The following is a 15,866-nucleotide window of genomic DNA, read 5'->3' as shown; positions in this document are numbered from 1 at the left end:
GCCCAGCTACCACCAATGACCGCCCTGACAGGGAACACAACAGAGAGTCCCTGATGGAGCAGGAGAAAAGTGGGGTGCAGAACTCAAATTCTAGTACAAAGACTACACTTGATGGTCTGACTGAGACTGGAGAAACCCCAGAAAGCATGACCCCCAGACTGTCTGTCAACTTAGAACTAAAACAATTCCTGAGGCCAACTCTTCAGACAAACATTAGATTGGACTATGGGACATAAAATGATACTCGTGAAGAGCGTGCTTCTTATCTCAAGTAGATACATGAGACTAAATGGGCAGCTTCTGTCCGGAGGTGAGACAAGGCAGAGAGAGTCAGGAGCTGGTTGAATGGACACGGGAAATCCGGGGTGGAAAGGGGGAGTGTGCTGTCACAGTATCGGGAGAGCAATTAGGGTCACATAACAATGTATGTATAAATTTTTGTGTGAGAGACTAACTTGAATTGTAAACTGTCACCTAAAGTACAACAATAAAAAAAAAGAAAGGGGCCGTCCCTGGGGGCTGGGGTGGAGCTGTGGGACAGGATATTTTGAGGAAAGTCCAGTTGTAGAAGTGGTCAGTTTGTTGGTGAATTTACTGTTTCATGTAACTGGGAGCTGGGACAGCAAATATTTGCACTGCAGTCCCTACACCCCACAACCCCTTGTGTCGTATTTAGAGCACAGTCCCTGGAGTTAGTACAACCTGGTTCAAATCCTGGCTCTGCCACTCACGAGCTGTGTGACTTTGGGCAAGTCACTCCCCCTCTCTGAGCCTTCATCTGTGAAGGGGATCAACAGCAGCCTCTGCCTTGCAGGGTGGTGAGGATTTAGTCAGGAGAAACAGTATGAAAAGCACTAAGGAGAATTCCCAGCCCTTAGGAATCGCTCTGTAAATATTTTTGTTAGTTGCCATTGAGTAGACCCTGGCTCATGACGACCCTATGCGCAATGGAATAAAACACCATCCCTATAAATGGTTGCAGATTGGACCGTTGTACTCAACCAGGTTTTCATTGGCTGATTTTCAGAAGTAGGTTGCCAGGCCTTTCTTCTGAGTTGCCTCTGGGTAGACTCAAACTTCCAATCTGTAGGTTAGCAGCCAAGCTTGTTGACCGTTTACACCACCCAGGGACTTTGTAAATATTAGCTGTTACTATTTCATCTTTATGTTCTAAAACGTAAAATTCTGGGGCCTATGGAGGTGTTAGGTGTTCCACCCCGTTTTTCTGGGTGTCTTCTCTGGTTCACCCAGAGCCTGCGGGTGACAAGCACAGATGGTGGGGAGCGCTCTTGGCTCCGTCAGGAGCTTCTCACTCTGCTGACCGCCCTCCTTGTCTCTCAGGTACCATCGCCTACCTCTTCTTCACCAACCGCCATGAAGTGAGGAAGATGACACTGGACCGCAGCGAGTACACCAGCGTCATCCCCAACCTGAAGAATGTGGTCGCCCTGGATGCAGAGGTGGCCAGCAACAGAATCTACTGGTCTGACCTGTCCCAGAGGAAGATTTACAGGTGAGCCCTGCCCCGCGCACGCCCCGGCTCCTGGTGAAGTGAGGGCCCGTGGCCTGACGTCACCTCTCCTCCCTCTGCAGCACCCAGATCGACAGAGCCCACAGCTTCTCCTCCTACGACACTGTCATCAGCAGGGACCTGCAGGCCCCCGACGGGCTGGCCGTGGACTGGATCCACGGCCACATATACTGGACCGACTCTGTCCTCGGCACCGTCTCGGTGGCTGACACCAAGGGTGTGAAGAGGAAAACGCTATTCAAGGAGAAAGACTCGAAGCCCCGGGCGATTGTGGTGGACCCCACTCACGGGTGCGTATTTCCAAAGCTAAGGAGTGCAGCCGGGAGGAAGGGCACAGGGGAGGGGCTCAGGAGCCAGTTGGGACTCAGGAGGTGGACTGAGCGGGAGTCAGCTGTCCCACACCACAGAGAGGAGGTGGCAGCTGGGGCTTGTGCTCTCGGAAAACAGTAAAAACCAGTAAACCAGTTGCCGTTGGATCGACTCTGACTAGTGGCAACCCATGTGTGTGCGAGTAGAACCATGCTCCATAGCGTTTGCAGTGGTTGACTTTTTGGAAGTAGATTGCCAGGCCTTTCTTCCAAGGTGCCTTTGGGTGGACTCAAACCTCCAACCTTTTGGTTAGCAGCCGAGTGCGTTAACCACTTACACCACCCAGAGACTCCTCGGAAAACAGTAGGAACCTGAAGTGTGGGGCTTCCCCAGTGCAATTTGGGAGCCATGACGTTCAGATCTCTCTTGGTGTCTAAAAGCGACAGGGAGAAATCCTGCCCTCGGGATAAAAATTCACAACTAGAAATTAAAGTACAAACAGCCAGGGTAGGATTGGAGGAAGGTGAAAATACGTGGGGCCTCCGTTGCTGACTTGACAGTTGAGTTTTGTGAGCCTGTTTCACGCAAGCCCGGGGCTGTGATGGTGAGCGGGAGCCGAAGGCCAGTGCCCTCGGGGCTGACTCAGCAGTTCCATGGCCCCATCTCAGTGTCCCCACCCTCTTCCTGTGTACTCTGCACCTGTCAGGCCACGTGGGCAGCCTCAGCACATCAGATGTGGAATTTTACAATTTCAGAGGAGCCTTTACAAACCCTGGCGGGCAGCTGGTCCTGGCAGCAACAGTTGGGGGGCGGGGGTTGGTCTAGGGGAGCTAACACTGGGAGGAGTATTTGGCCTTGGGGAGTGAACACGGTGGGGGAGCAGTTGGCCTGGGGAGGTGAACACGTTTGGGGGACGTTAGGGGAGCATTGGCCTGGGGGAGCTAATGTAGGGAGTGAACGCTGGAAAAGGCACATGTGGCCATCCTCATGTAGAGTCCTAGAGGGAAGGGAAGGGAGCATAACAATCCTGAGGGAGAAGAGTGGCTGGCGATGAGGGCCGGGGCCCCTGTTGAGCAAGACAAATGCTCGAGGATGTTGAAGAAGCCTTTCCATGGTTGGAGGGACATGCTGCCCAGTGAGTTTCCACACAACTGCCAGGAGAGGGAGATTCCCAGAATATCGCTCAGATCCAGGGATGGGAGGGCCACGTGCACACTGTTCTCTGCCGGCTCTTTCGTTTCCATGTACAACGTGATTTGTTGGCTGGATGGGCCGCGATTTATTTCACTAGTTCCCAGTGCTTTTCCTGCCTCACACAAAGCGGCCAGGAATACCTTTGAAACTTGAGTTTTCGTAGTTCTTCCGCAGGATAGATTTCTAGAGGTTGGATGCTAGGTCAGAGGGTGTATACGTTGACATATTGCCAAATTGCCCTTCAAAACACACATTGTAGGACCTGCTCTCCCACTACAAGTGGATGTGATGGCCCGTTCCCCACAACATGTCTTCAGTCTTTGCTGACATCCTGAGTATAGTTTTAAGTTGGATTTGTTTACGTGTGAGTCAGTCTGAGCACTGTGTCATTGGTTTCAGAGCCGCCTGGAGAGCAGTGTTTTAGGGGCAGCTCCCAGGGCCCCAGGCCCGGCCTTTAGGATCAGAATCTCCCCTCACTCTTTCGGGCTCTAAATTCTCACCAGGTTCCAGGTCCGGGGCAGGCAAGGTTGGGGAAGCAGAAAGAGCATGTTCCTTGTCCCCACCCGGTGACCAGTTCTGAGCCTCCCCTGACGTGTGTTTTTATGCCCTATTCTCCCTGTTCTCCCGCTAGCTTCATGTACTGGACGGATTGGGGAACCCCCGCAAAGATCAAGAAAGGGGGCCTGAACGGCGTAGACATCTACTCGCTGGTGACAGAAGACATCCAGTGGCCCAATGGCATCACCCTGGGTATGGTGGTGGGACGGCCGTCCCTGCCGTGGTCGGGCACAGGCTAAGGGTTCAAATCGGCTTCTGGAGAAGAGAGGGAGGCCAGGCAGTTCCTGAATAAGCACCTGCAGCTCCCTGGGGGTGTTTTCTGTTTTGTTTTCTTTTTTTATTTAGTTGGTATGTCCCTTAAGTCTTTTTTTTTTTTGTGATAAATATATACATAACTAAATATTTGACATCTCAACAATCCTCACAGTTCAGTGGCATTAATTTTGTTCATCGTGTTATTCAACTATCACCCTTAACTGTTCCCAGATTCCCTAAGGTTTTTTGGTTTTTTAATATTTTATTGTGGTTTTTGGTGAAAGTTTACATAGCAAATTAGGTTCCCATTTAACAATTTCTGTACATATTATTCAGTGACATTGGTTACATTTTCCACATTGCGTTAACGTTCTCATTGTTTCTGTTCTGATTGTTCCGTTTCCATTAATCTAGCTTCCCTGCCTTCCCCCGCCCCACCCCAACCTTCTCATCTTTGCTCTAGGGTAAATGTTGACCCTTTGGCTCATATAGATTTTTTTTTTTTTTTTAAGGAACATAGTACTCACAGGTGATATTGCTTATTTTATGAGCCAATCTGTTATTTAGCTGTGTCCTCGGGAAGTGGTTTCAGTTCAAAGTTTAAAGGGTCCCCTGAGGTTTTTATAACCCACAACTAAACCCATTCCCCAGCTGGGAAAGTGTCATGGTGGAGAGGTGGAGACAACGGGGCAAAAAGCTGCAGCATGTGGTTCAGGCCTCACGTGAGGCGAACCATCAGAGCTGCTTCTCCTAGCTCGTCTCTGCCGATGGCTTTGGCTTCTATTGTGGAGGGCAGGTGTAAGCCGGAACCTGTGGGAGCTTCTTGCCGAGGGGAGCGGGGCGGCCAAACCCAAAGGCCCTTCTGGAATCAGCACGTGACCTCTCCTTGCCCACTTGTGTATTCTAGATCTTTCCAGTGGCCGCCTCTACTGGGTTGACTCCAAACTTCACTCCATCTCCAGCATTGATGTCAACGGGAGGAACCGGAAGACTATTCTGGAGGACGAGAACAAGCTGGCTCACCCGTTCTCCCTGGCGATCTTTGAGGTGAGGGTGGGCAGCGAGTGCCCCTGCTTTAGTGTTTGAATGAATTATGGGGTAGCGGCTGTTTACTGAGTGCTACTCATGTATGAGGTGGTGCTTGCAGGCTGACGTACATTGTCCAGTTTATACAAGTCAAGACTGGCTGGGAAGGCTTCCGTTGACTGTGTAGAGCCTTAGACCTGGCCTTATTTCCATTTTCTCCTCACCAAAAGAGTATTAAAAGGTCTAAAACAGTTGGTTCTCAACCGGTGCTGAGCTTGCCCCCCTCCCAGGGAACATTTGGCAATTTCTGGAGACTTGGAGACTTTTGGTTGTCAGAAGCAGGGAGGGGGGCCAGGGACACTGCTAAACACCCTCTGATGACCTGAGGGTTCCCCCGGCAAAGGATTCTCTGGGCCAGATAGTGCCGCAGTGGGGACCCTGCTCTAGAGATGCAGCACCACCACCTAGTACCCCAGGGACTGGGGGGCACAGTGGTCTGTGTCCTACCCCGTTGGTCAATGAGATTTGTTTTAATGCCTATGTAGGATAAAGTATTTTGGACAGATATCATCAATGAAGCCATTTTCAGTGCCAACCGCCTCACAGGCTCTGATGTTAATTTGGTAGCCGGGAATCTGCTGTCCCCGGAGGACATAGTCCTGTTCCACAACCTCACGCAGCCGAGAGGTACGTCCGGAGTCGCTGCACCCTGCTTCCCACGGCTGCTCTTGGCTCTCAGGGGCTCCTGGAATTTTCTAGCCTATCTGATGAATGTCTCATGCTCGCCCCACCCCTGCTCTCCCACCTCAGGAGTGAACTGGTGTGAGAAGACCTCCCTCCACAACGGTGGCTGCCAGTACCTGTGCCTCCCGGCCCCACGGATCAACCCCCATTCACCCAAGTTCACCTGTGCCTGCCCAGATGGCATGCTGCTGGCCAAAGACATGAGGAGCTGCCTCACAGGTGAGGGTGCCAGCCCAGCAGGCAGAGAGAGGGGTGCAAGCGCGGGCCAGCTGGACACGAGTCCTGCCTCTGTGGCCCGAGTGGCCATGACCCTCCACTCGTCTGTCAAATGGGACTGCAGCAAATGTAAGCTCTCACGAGCTGGGGCAGCCTTAGTGGCTTAGTCACCTGTGCTGCTGTAACAGAAATACCACAAGTGGGTGGCTTTAGCAAACAGACATTTATTTTCTCACAGTTTAGGAGGCCAGAGTGCCAGCTCTAGGGGAAGGCTTCCTCTGTTGGCTCTGGGGGAAGGTCCTCGTCTCTTTTCAGCTGCTATTTCTTGGCTCCTTGGCAACCTTCATGTGGCCCGGCGTCTGTCTTCCCTCCATCTCTGCTTACTGGCTTTATCTGCTTTTATATCTCAAAAAAGATTGATTTAAGACACACCCAACACTAATTCTGTCTCATTAACACAACAAAGAAAACCCATTCCCAAATGGGATTATAACCTTAGCTATAGGGGTTAGGACTTACAACATATTTTGGGGGACACAATTCAATCCATAACACCTAGTTTAGCGTTCCCAAATGCTGGGCACATCAGCACTGTGCTGGCTGTGTAGACACATTTCACCTTTTCTGACCCCTTGAGAGTGGATTTGATTTCAGACACCAATGTCGCATGAGGAAATGGGCTCCCTTCCCAATTCTTCTCTTCCTCCAAGAAAGTCTTGATTTGGGGCCGTGTGTCCTCAATACCTATAACACCTGTGATTCCCTTTTTAGCAACACTGACGAGATAACAGTATAAGACAACAATGACATGTGCGTGGGTTTGTGTTCTCCCCACATTTGTTTTCTGTTCTCTGTGGCCGATGGCCCTCGTCTCGTCCCCGTTGTCATTAGGAGCACAGGGCTGTCAGAGCAGCGCTGTGTGCAAACGACCCTCAGGAAATGTTTATTCTCTCAGAGGCTGAACCTGCAGCGACCACTGAGGGGTCCTCCACAGCTCGATCCACAGTCAGGCAGACAGTCAGCTCTGTGGCCACGGAGCCAAAGCACACGGCCAGCCCGCCAGCTCCCAGCACCTCCAGGCAGCCCACGGCCAGCCCTGAGTTCACCACGGCAGAGATGGCTACAATGTCCCATCAAGGTAAAGGCTGGGCCCACCCTGGCCCTGGCTCATCGGGACGAGCAGTGTGTGTGGATGAGCTGCTTCAGAGTCTGTGAGTGTCTTGGTGAAGAGCTGGAGATGGTGTTGGGTCCTCGCTCTGTAATTGCCATCTCTGACATGGGCTGTGCGTCTCTGGAGCCTCACTTTCCCTACCTATAAAGCGGGCTAATGCCAGTGCTTGCCCACCTCCCCAGTAATAGTGGGGAGTAAGAGGGATAATGCGTATGAAGGGCCTGAGAGTGTGGTGGCAGCTGGTCCCCAGAGTGCGCCGTGTACAGGGGCCTGGAAGCCTCAAACTTTATCAAGGCCCATTTGCTGCTTCACTTTCATCCGTCCGCTCAGCTGGGCAGGACTAGGGCAAGGCGGGTGAGGTACTCTCCTGGGTACAGCATTTAAGAGGCACCCAGATCTCAGTAATCAAGTAATATTTTAATGGAATATTTTCAAAAAATCAAATCATCAAATTACAGCCTGCATGTCAGCCACTTTTTTTTTGTTAATAAAGTTTTATCGGAACCAGTAAGGCAAGATTATACAAGTGTAGACACAGATTCTGTCTATCAAATTTTGATATTTTGTTCTTTATGGGAGTTTTTATGTTAATTTTTTAAAAATGTTAATTGATTACTGAGATTTTGGGCACCCCCTTAAGTTTTGTGCCTGAGGCGAACACCTCGCTCTCCTCTCCTCACCTTAGCCCTGGCTGGGTTCCTGATCAGAGCCTCAGTAAATTGACTAAAAGCCAGCAGTTCATCTCTTTGTCCACCAGAGGGTGTCCAACCTGGTTTGTGCTGCCAGAAAATGGAGCTCAAAGGCTTTTCCAGTTAGAAAAAAAAAAAAAAGGTACATCAGCAAGTTTCAGACTTTTTTTCTTTTTTCAGAGTAGCTAGAGCCTTTGTTCAGCTAGAAACTGCTGTGGTTGAGGGAAACCTTGCTTGAGGGGATACTACTTGAAAAGCCACTTCATACACAGGCTAGCCCAGAGCTTCTCAAATTTGGCAAAGGAACCTTTAAAGGGAGAAAATTCTCAAGGACCCCACTGTTGCTCTAAATTATTTTTTATTACAAGGTTTCTTATATATGCACAGATGTAAAACTAGGTCAAACTCCTTACATGCATCGCTCTGACGCTCCTGGAGGCTAAAGATGCACAACAGCCCATAGAATTAGACCCGTCGTCAGTTACAGTCAAATCCGTCTTGGTGGTTTACACCAGCGCACCGTGTATGTGTGGCTCCAGTGTGGCTTATTCAGGCCTCGCAGCCATTTGCCTATTAGGAAGACATTAAACCTTCATTTGCAGGGGGCCCTTATGTTGCCTGGCCCCCAGGCACACACCCCAGATTATGTACTGCTCCCTTCCACCCCAGTCATTTCTCATTAGCCTGAGACAGGTGATGTGGGACTATCTGGCTTTGGTGGATCCCACCTAGCCACTGAGATTGTTGAGCATTACCAGGTCAGAGGGTGGCCCCCTGCCCCATCCAGAATATGCTTATTTCAATGAAATGCAAGCTGGATTGAAAAATTCCACCTGTGACTCATCAACCATTGAGAATGCCTCTGCAGGCTTTGCCCTTGGAGACCTTCCTGACAGCCCCTCCCCCCATGCCTCATCAATGTTAATGTGAAGTTAAAGAACCTTCTGAAACCCACATTGAATCCTGGAGCCCAATTACTGATGAAGAGTGAAGCATGGCATCGCTCAGACTTGGGAGCTCTCCCAGTTCCTTGGAATTTTTTAAGAGTGACAAATGCTGTGCACTCTTCCTTGGAGAGTCGGTCTTTGCTTTTTATAGCCCTTGTTCTGGATCTGAGCCTCACTTTCTCCCTTCCCCCACGCAGCCCTGGGCAACATTGCCGGCAGAGGAACCGAGGAGAAGCCCGGGCGTGTGGGGGCGCTGTCCATCGTCCTCCCCATCGGTAAGTGCCCACTGGCCAGTCACCGGTGCTCCTCTAAACCCGCCCACCTCCCGGCGCCTGCAAAACGGCTTCCCTACTCTGAGCTGGTGCAGTCAGCTTTGTTCCCTAGGTGTGGGGTGGCCCACAGCATGTCCTGGTCATCACTGCACCCCTTTTCATCCTCATTCATTTAACAAACATAGATAAACGCCTATTGCATACCAGGCCCACTTCCTGTAACTGAGGACACAGCCTGAAAGAAATAAACACGCCGTCCCCTCAGAGCTGACAGAAAGTGAACCAGGCAGTGTGTCAGACGGGAGCAGTGGAGCCTGGTGGGGTCAGGGCGTGCCGCTGTGAGGGGGTGAGGCCTGAGAGGTGGAGGGTGCCAGCATGGGAGCTTTTGGCAAGTCCCCTTTCCCTCCCTCACCCTGTCAATCCTGTGAAGTAATCACAGGAAGAACCTGGGGTCAGCTATTTCTGGGGGGAGGCAGACCCTGGGGTTCCAATGTAGACATATCTGTTAGGTCTGTATTTTCTCACCATGTGTGCTTACGTGCTTGTGTCGCTTTAACATTCAGAGAAAAAAAACATTAACAAGTACAAAGGCCAGGCCTCCTGAGGTGTCCTGGACGTAGCGCCTCACTTGCCCCTCCCCCCGCAGTGCTGCTTGTCCTCCTCTGCTTTGGGGCCTTCCTCCTCTGGAAGAACTGGCGGCTGAAGAGCATTAACAGCATCAACTTCGACAACCCTGTTTATCAGAAGACCACCGAGGACGAGGTCCACATCTGCCGCAGCCAGGATGGCTACACGTACCCCGCGGTGAGTGCTCTGGCCAGGTCGGGTGTGGGCGGGCAGGCGTATGGCCAGGGCGAGCTTGTGGTGCCCCCAGCTGGGGATCCCGTGACTCCCCCACAGGCCAAGGACGGCACTCATTGAACCACGTGTATCTGTGTGTCCATCCACGCCCCTGAGTCAGGACCCACCCCCAGAGAGCGACCCTTCTTGTGGGGGGAGGAGAGGCACAATAAATAAGCAAATCAGTCCTAAGTCAGGTGATGATGAGTGCTGTGGAGAAAAAGAAACCAGAGGGGACAGAGACGGGTTGGGGGCTAGGGGATTTCCCTGAGGAGGGCACAGCCTGTGCAAAGGCCCTGAGGCTGGACAGTGCGTGGTGTGTTGAGCAGCAGGAGGAGGCCGGTGTGGCTGGAGCAGACTGAGCGAGCAGGAGGATTATGCTGATGTACAGTTTTACAGCACGCTGATTATGTGTCTTGCAGGGCCTTGTGGGCCACAAGGGGACTTGAGCTTTTGCTCTGAGTGAGGGGGGAACCATGACGGTTCTGAGCAGAGGACGTGTTCACAGGTGCCCCCCAGCCTTTGTGGGGGAAACAGACTGTGAGGGCCAGGGCAGAGGCGATTGGCTGGTCCAGGTGGTAGATGGCGGGGGCATCCAGGACGAGGGTGGAGCAGAGGATGGGGTGAGAAGCGAGTGGACTCCGGACATGTTTATTGAGTGTTGGGCTGACGGTTTGTTGTTTTGTTGACAGAGACAGATGGTCAGCCTGGAGGATGACGTGGCATGAACAGCTGCCTGCCTGTGTCCTGTTCCACCAAAACTTGCTGCCGCCGTGGGCAGGAGAAATGCTTTCTCCCCGGATCCTTGACCACCTGTCCACCTCCCTGTCCAGAACCTTCCTGAGACATCAACACCCCCCTGTCTCATTCAAAGAAAGAAGAGACAAAAGCACTGCTGGCGCCCGAAGCCCCCGCCACGGCCTGTCTGCCTAGAGCTTTGTTTTATATATTTATTCTTCTAGAGGCAGCGCAGGCGTCTAACTGCACCCGAAGCAGGCTCGGGCTGGGATTTTTATTTTCTTTCTTTGCGAGTGAGCTGGGATGGTGCTCAGGCTGTAAGGACAGATGTCTGGATTCCTCTCAAAGGAAATCCTGACCTTCTCTCCGCTGTGACTTACTCCGCGTGTGGAGGACCGACGACAGGGGAATGCGGGCCGAGATAAAGCAGGTGGCTTCAGACACAGAACGGGTGCTACCGGCCAGCTGCTGCGTCCCACCCTCTTCCCCCAGCCCCTTAACTCAGGAGTAAATGCGTTTACCTCTACCTGGCATGCTGTTGTAGACAACTGCAACTAGCCTTCTGCCTGCCACTCCCAGGTCAGGATAAACTAGTGTTTTTCAAGCTGAGTCTATGCCCCCCTTCAAGCTGGGAAGGCATTGGCACCAATATGGTGGTGTATCCAGTGTGACGGGGGTGGCGCCAGCTGAGACCAATTCATTCACCAAAATGACGACAATACCCAGAGGGAGAGCCTGAGTCACCAGTCGCCCTTAACTGTGATGAAGTGCCTGAGTCACCAGGTTTACCTTGTGCTGCCCCAGCCGCTGAGTTAGGGTTGTTTGCACCCACCCCACGGCTGCCCCGCCCCTGCCCCTCCACGCGGAGCCCCGACCGCTTTTCCTCTGTACCTGTGCACTTTTTCAGTTCAGGGCTGTACATTTTGTAAATTGGACATTTTTATTATTATTTTGCACTGTTTTATGTTGTATGTGTAGAGCGTGTGGTCTGGAGGCCTTTGAGTGTGAGCGTGAGTGTGAGAGTGAGCTGATACATGTGGAGGAGAGGGTCTTGTCGGCCAGGAATTCAAAGCCATGGTTGTGGATACTGGGAACTGCCATTGTCTTTTTGCGTTCTGTCTGCCAGGCTGGTTAAGAACTTCTCTAGGCTTCCACCTGTCAGATGCCCCTGAGGAGGACACTGTCCTAGATGAATGTGCCTAGAAGGCACATCTCGTTCAGCCTGTCAGCAGTCCTTGGCGTGGGTCATTTCATGGGACTTTTATTAAACAAGAAGTCCCTCTGAACTAGCTGTGAACCTAGTCATTGCATCTGTGACCAGAGAGATGATGGCAGCCTCCTCCTTGTTCCTGGGGGAAGGAAGCATCTGAAGGGAGTGAAGTCTGTCCCCTACGCTAAGACAAAACACTGCACCCCACCCTATAGGAAACTGTGAAACAGCTTTTCTCTTTCTGAAGCATGTAAATAAACTGGTGTACAGATAGGGGGGCTTTGGGTTATGTTTGCACTTTGTATATTTGCTGAAACAGTTACCACTTATATTAAAAAACAAACAAAACTATTTATTTTTTGCAAACCCTGGTTGCTGCATTTGCTCAGTTACTACTGTGGGGGCGCCGCACTGGGTGGGGGGTGAGGGGCTGTCTCTGAGATGCGTCTTTAGATACAAAGATTGTTTGCACCAACTGTGTGCACTGCCTTTCAGAAGAAGGATGTCCATGTTGTTTGTACAGGTTGCTTTTGTGGAATGGGCATCACTTTTTAAACCACTGTATAGAAAGTTTTTATAGCCTGAATGGCTTACTGTGATCAATTAAATTTCTTAAATGAACCATTTGGTTAAACCTGACTTCAGCACACCGAAAGTGTTTTCTTCTCCCATCCGCTTGCTCCCTCCACCTGTTAATGGGGTGAACTCCCAGGGAAGAAGGTCCAGAAAGGGAACATTGGGCTGCAGCCTGGGGGTGGTGACAGACTCCTGGGGGTGAGGCTTCCCTCTCCCCTCTCAGCTCTGCGGGCACTTCCTTGAGTTGTCGAAGTGCCGTTTGACAAATCCCCAGTTCATTCATTCATGAATTCAAACATTTATTGAGCACCTACTGTGTGCCAGGCCCTGTATGCAGTGAATAAAAGATTAAAAGCCCCTACCCTCAAGGAGCTCACATTTTAGAAGGGGAAACAGGAACAAATAATACATTTTTCTAGAAGAATGGGGGGGGGACCACTATGTTTCTAGGAGAATGGGAATCCCTGGGGGGTGTAAATGGTTAACATGCACGGCTACTAACCTAAAGTTTGAAGGTTTTGAGTCCACCCAGAGGTGCCTCAGAAGAAAGGCCTGGTAATCAACTTCTGAAAAATCAGCCATTGAAAACCCTATGCAGCACAATTGTCCTCTGACACCAGCGCCTCTGGATGGACTCGAACCGCCAACCTTTTGGTTAGCGGCCAAGCGCGTTAACTACGTACACCACCCAGGGACTCTATTTGTGTAAGTTCTCACAAATCTGAGCCCAAATTCCATTGGGCAACATCTGGCAAGAGCCCAGGGCATCCAGGCACGTGCGCTGCAGCCACCCACAGTACCATACAGCCCATTCTCACGTGCGCCTCTGCTTTTCCTGCCTGGGCCAGGCAGGCATTGAAGACCCCCCACCCCCACCCCCGTCTCCGCGCATGGCCAAACCACAAACCATTCCAGTGTATCAATCGGGGGAGTGTCAGGAACACAACCCACGGCAGGTCATGAAGTAGAAAAAAATACTTGTAAGAAACCAAATGGGGGGCAGTGAGGCAACCCAGAAATAAGCCACAGCAGAAAATCTTTAGCACCCTCTGTGCCTGAAAGACGGAGGGAGGCGGTGGCGTCACCAGAACGCCGGAGCTGGTAACAGCTGGAAGCTCCGGCGAGACAAAGCAATTGCGGGAGACAAGATCCATCGCTGAGAGAAAGGGCGAAAGACCCCAGCCCCTCCCCTCCGCCCCATCTCCCACCAGTGCCTCCCATTGGCTGAACCTAACAGGAAGCCAGTTGTGAAGGAGCCTGGGAAATAGAGTAGTCCCTCCCACCCCCTCCAAAAAAAAAAAAAAATATACGGGCTAGGGGCGGTTCTTCCTCTTTAAGACTCAGGTGAGGGGCGGGACAAAGGAGATGTTGAGAGCTCAGACCCGAGCCAGGTTAGCTGGCTTTGAATCCTGCCTCTGCCCCTAGGTGTGACCTTGGCTACATTAAGCCCTCAGTTTTCCCAACCAAAAAAGCCAGTGATAGATCATAGTCCCTTCGCGGGGCTCTGGGCACCAGTCGTGGTTTAGCGGCCAGGCCCGGAGGCGGGTGGCGGTGAGTTGGGAGTCCCAGGCACTGTCATCTTTTCTGTGTCCACAGGGTGGCACTTCCTTCCTTCCTTCCTTCCTCCTTTTGTTTTGGAAAGGTTCCAAATGCCTCTAGGGGCGAAAACTGAACATACCACACAGGAAGCCATCCCGAGGCTGCACACGGGCGCTCGATAATTGGCCGAGTGAATAATTTGATGCTCAACTGTGTGGTAAACAGGATAAGTGGCTCCAGTGGCGCAGGCCTCAGGAGGGGCCGGGAGGCAGACTCCGGCTGCCATGCTGGTCTGGGGCTGGGGGCTTAGAGGGTGGGCAGAACTGGGGGTCGCCAGGCAGCGGGGGCTGGGAGCAAGACTAGGGGGAGGTATGGCGTCTGGGAGAGGCAGTGGTGATGGAAGTTTCTCATGTCCGGCCTCGGCTGTTTTCTTTTGAAGACTTCAAAGTAGTACTAAAAACTTCCACGGGAGACCGGTACAGGCGCACAGGCAATGGGGCTTCAGGAGAGATGAGCCAACACTGTGTGGGGATTAACTCATCTACTTCTCATGGTGGGCCCTGAGGTCGGACTGTGACTGCCCATTTTATGACAAAGGGAGGCTCAGGAAGGTGGGTCACCAGGCTCAGCTGACATAGCTCCCGGTGAACCCCAGATGCACCTCTCTTTTCTCCACCACTAGCCAGAGGGTAGAGAGTGGGTGGGGGCCTGGAGGGTCCCTGCACCTGCGTGGTCACCGTGGCTGCCAGCTCTCTGGGCTCAGAAAGGGCCCTGGTGGCAGGCGTAGATGGTAGGCATGCAAGATGCCAGTAGCCTCTGTCTGGTCGGTGGGCTCAGTGCCGCCCCAAGGCACTGGTCCTGCAGGTGTTGGGGGCAGTCTTTGGAGCAGCCTTGAGTTTGGGGGCTGCCATCCCTATGGGATAGGGTGACATCTACAGTGCTGTCCTCCCCATCTCCGTGGGCCCCATAGCTCTGGCCAGGACAGGGTGGGTGACAGGAAAAAGCTGCTCCCCAAGCCTGACACCCTAACTTGTGTCCTTGGCAGTCTCCCACCCCCAGGCTCGGCATCCCTTCCAACCCCTTGCATCCCAACCCACAACCCTGCAGGGCCTGGGAGCTGTGCCACAGCTGCTGTGGTGAGTCAGCCTGGAGCCTGTGGGGAGCTCAGGTCCACGGGGCGGAGGGGCAGGGGGAGGGCCTGCCCCCACCCTGCAGCTGGCCCCGGCTGGCCCTTCTCCCACGCCAGGATCAGCCCTGGGGCCCTGCAAGAAGTGACTTCCTGTATGATAAAGGGATCAGAGCAGGGGTGTGTGTGTGTCACCCCACTGCGCAGGGAGGCAGGGTGGGGTGGGAGGAGGGGCAGCCTCCTGGGTCTGGTCCAGGCTCCACTCCCAGCAGCTCTGTTCCACTCTTCCTGCTGGCCAGACCTCTGGCGGAGGGTCTGCCTCCTGCCCCAGCATCCCCCAGCTCCACATCCTGCACTGTGCCTGGGACCCCTGGGAAGCTTGGGGGTAACAGCGTGATCAGCCATCTGGACAGGCTGGGCACTGCACTGTGACCTGTGTCAAGAGGCCAACGCTGGGCTCTTGGCTGGGCTGCACCTGGAATCTGAACCCCCCCTGGGGCTCTTTGCTGTCCCTTGAACCCCGGCCTTTGCGCCTGCTGTTCCCCCTCAGGTCTGGGCTCAAATGACGTCCTCCCTGGAGACTCCTAAAGAGCCCCTACTCCCCGGTCACCCGTGAGCCCACCACAGCGTTTCATTTTCTTCTAAGCGTTTATCAGTGACTGAAACGAGCTCCTCTGTAGCATCGTGGTTAGGAGCATAAGCTGTGGATCCAGACCCCATAGGTTCAGGTCCCAGCTCTGCCACCTACTAGCCCTGAAAACTTGGACAAATAACTCGACCTCTCTGAGCCTCAGTTTCTTCATCTGTAAAATGGGGATGACCATAGCACCCACCGCATTTGGCGCTAACACAGAGATGGGCACACAACACCGGCCTGACTCTCTCCATCAGCGCTGGCTGTCCTCACTCCCCCTTTTGTGATCAC

At 52.7% G+C, this 15,866-nt stretch overlaps 1 protein-coding gene across 1 annotated transcript in view; it reads left to right on the top strand.

Annotated features, from left to right (window-relative positions):
* The window catches only part of LDLR (low density lipoprotein receptor), a 32,218-nt gene extending 19,879 nt beyond the window's left edge, over positions 1-12,339 (top strand). Inside the window, exons 9-18 of the mRNA XM_023733187.1 lie at positions 1,342-1,513; positions 1,594-1,821; positions 3,666-3,784; positions 4,755-4,894; positions 5,419-5,560; positions 5,684-5,836; positions 6,789-6,971; positions 8,838-8,915; positions 9,559-9,716; positions 10,445-12,339. Coding sequence (XP_023588955.1) covers positions 1,342-1,513; positions 1,594-1,821; positions 3,666-3,784; positions 4,755-4,894; positions 5,419-5,560; positions 5,684-5,836; positions 6,789-6,971; positions 8,838-8,915; positions 9,559-9,716; positions 10,445-10,480 — 1,409 coding nt within the window. The 3' untranslated portion in view covers positions 10,481-12,339. The remainder of the gene's footprint in view (positions 1-1,341; positions 1,514-1,593; positions 1,822-3,665; positions 3,785-4,754; positions 4,895-5,418; positions 5,561-5,683; positions 5,837-6,788; positions 6,972-8,837; positions 8,916-9,558; positions 9,717-10,444) is intronic.
* Positions 12,340-15,866: the final 3,527 nt, after the last annotated feature.

Source organism: Trichechus manatus, unplaced genomic scaffold, assembly GCF_000243295.1.
Source record: "Trichechus manatus latirostris isolate Lorelei unplaced genomic scaffold, TriManLat1.0 scaffold00057, whole genome shotgun sequence".
In the NCBI taxonomy this organism is placed as follows: domain Eukaryota; kingdom Metazoa; phylum Chordata; class Mammalia; order Sirenia; family Trichechidae; genus Trichechus; species Trichechus manatus.
Note: the sequence above shows the minus strand (reverse complement) of the source record. Positions and strands in the feature narration are given on the sequence as shown.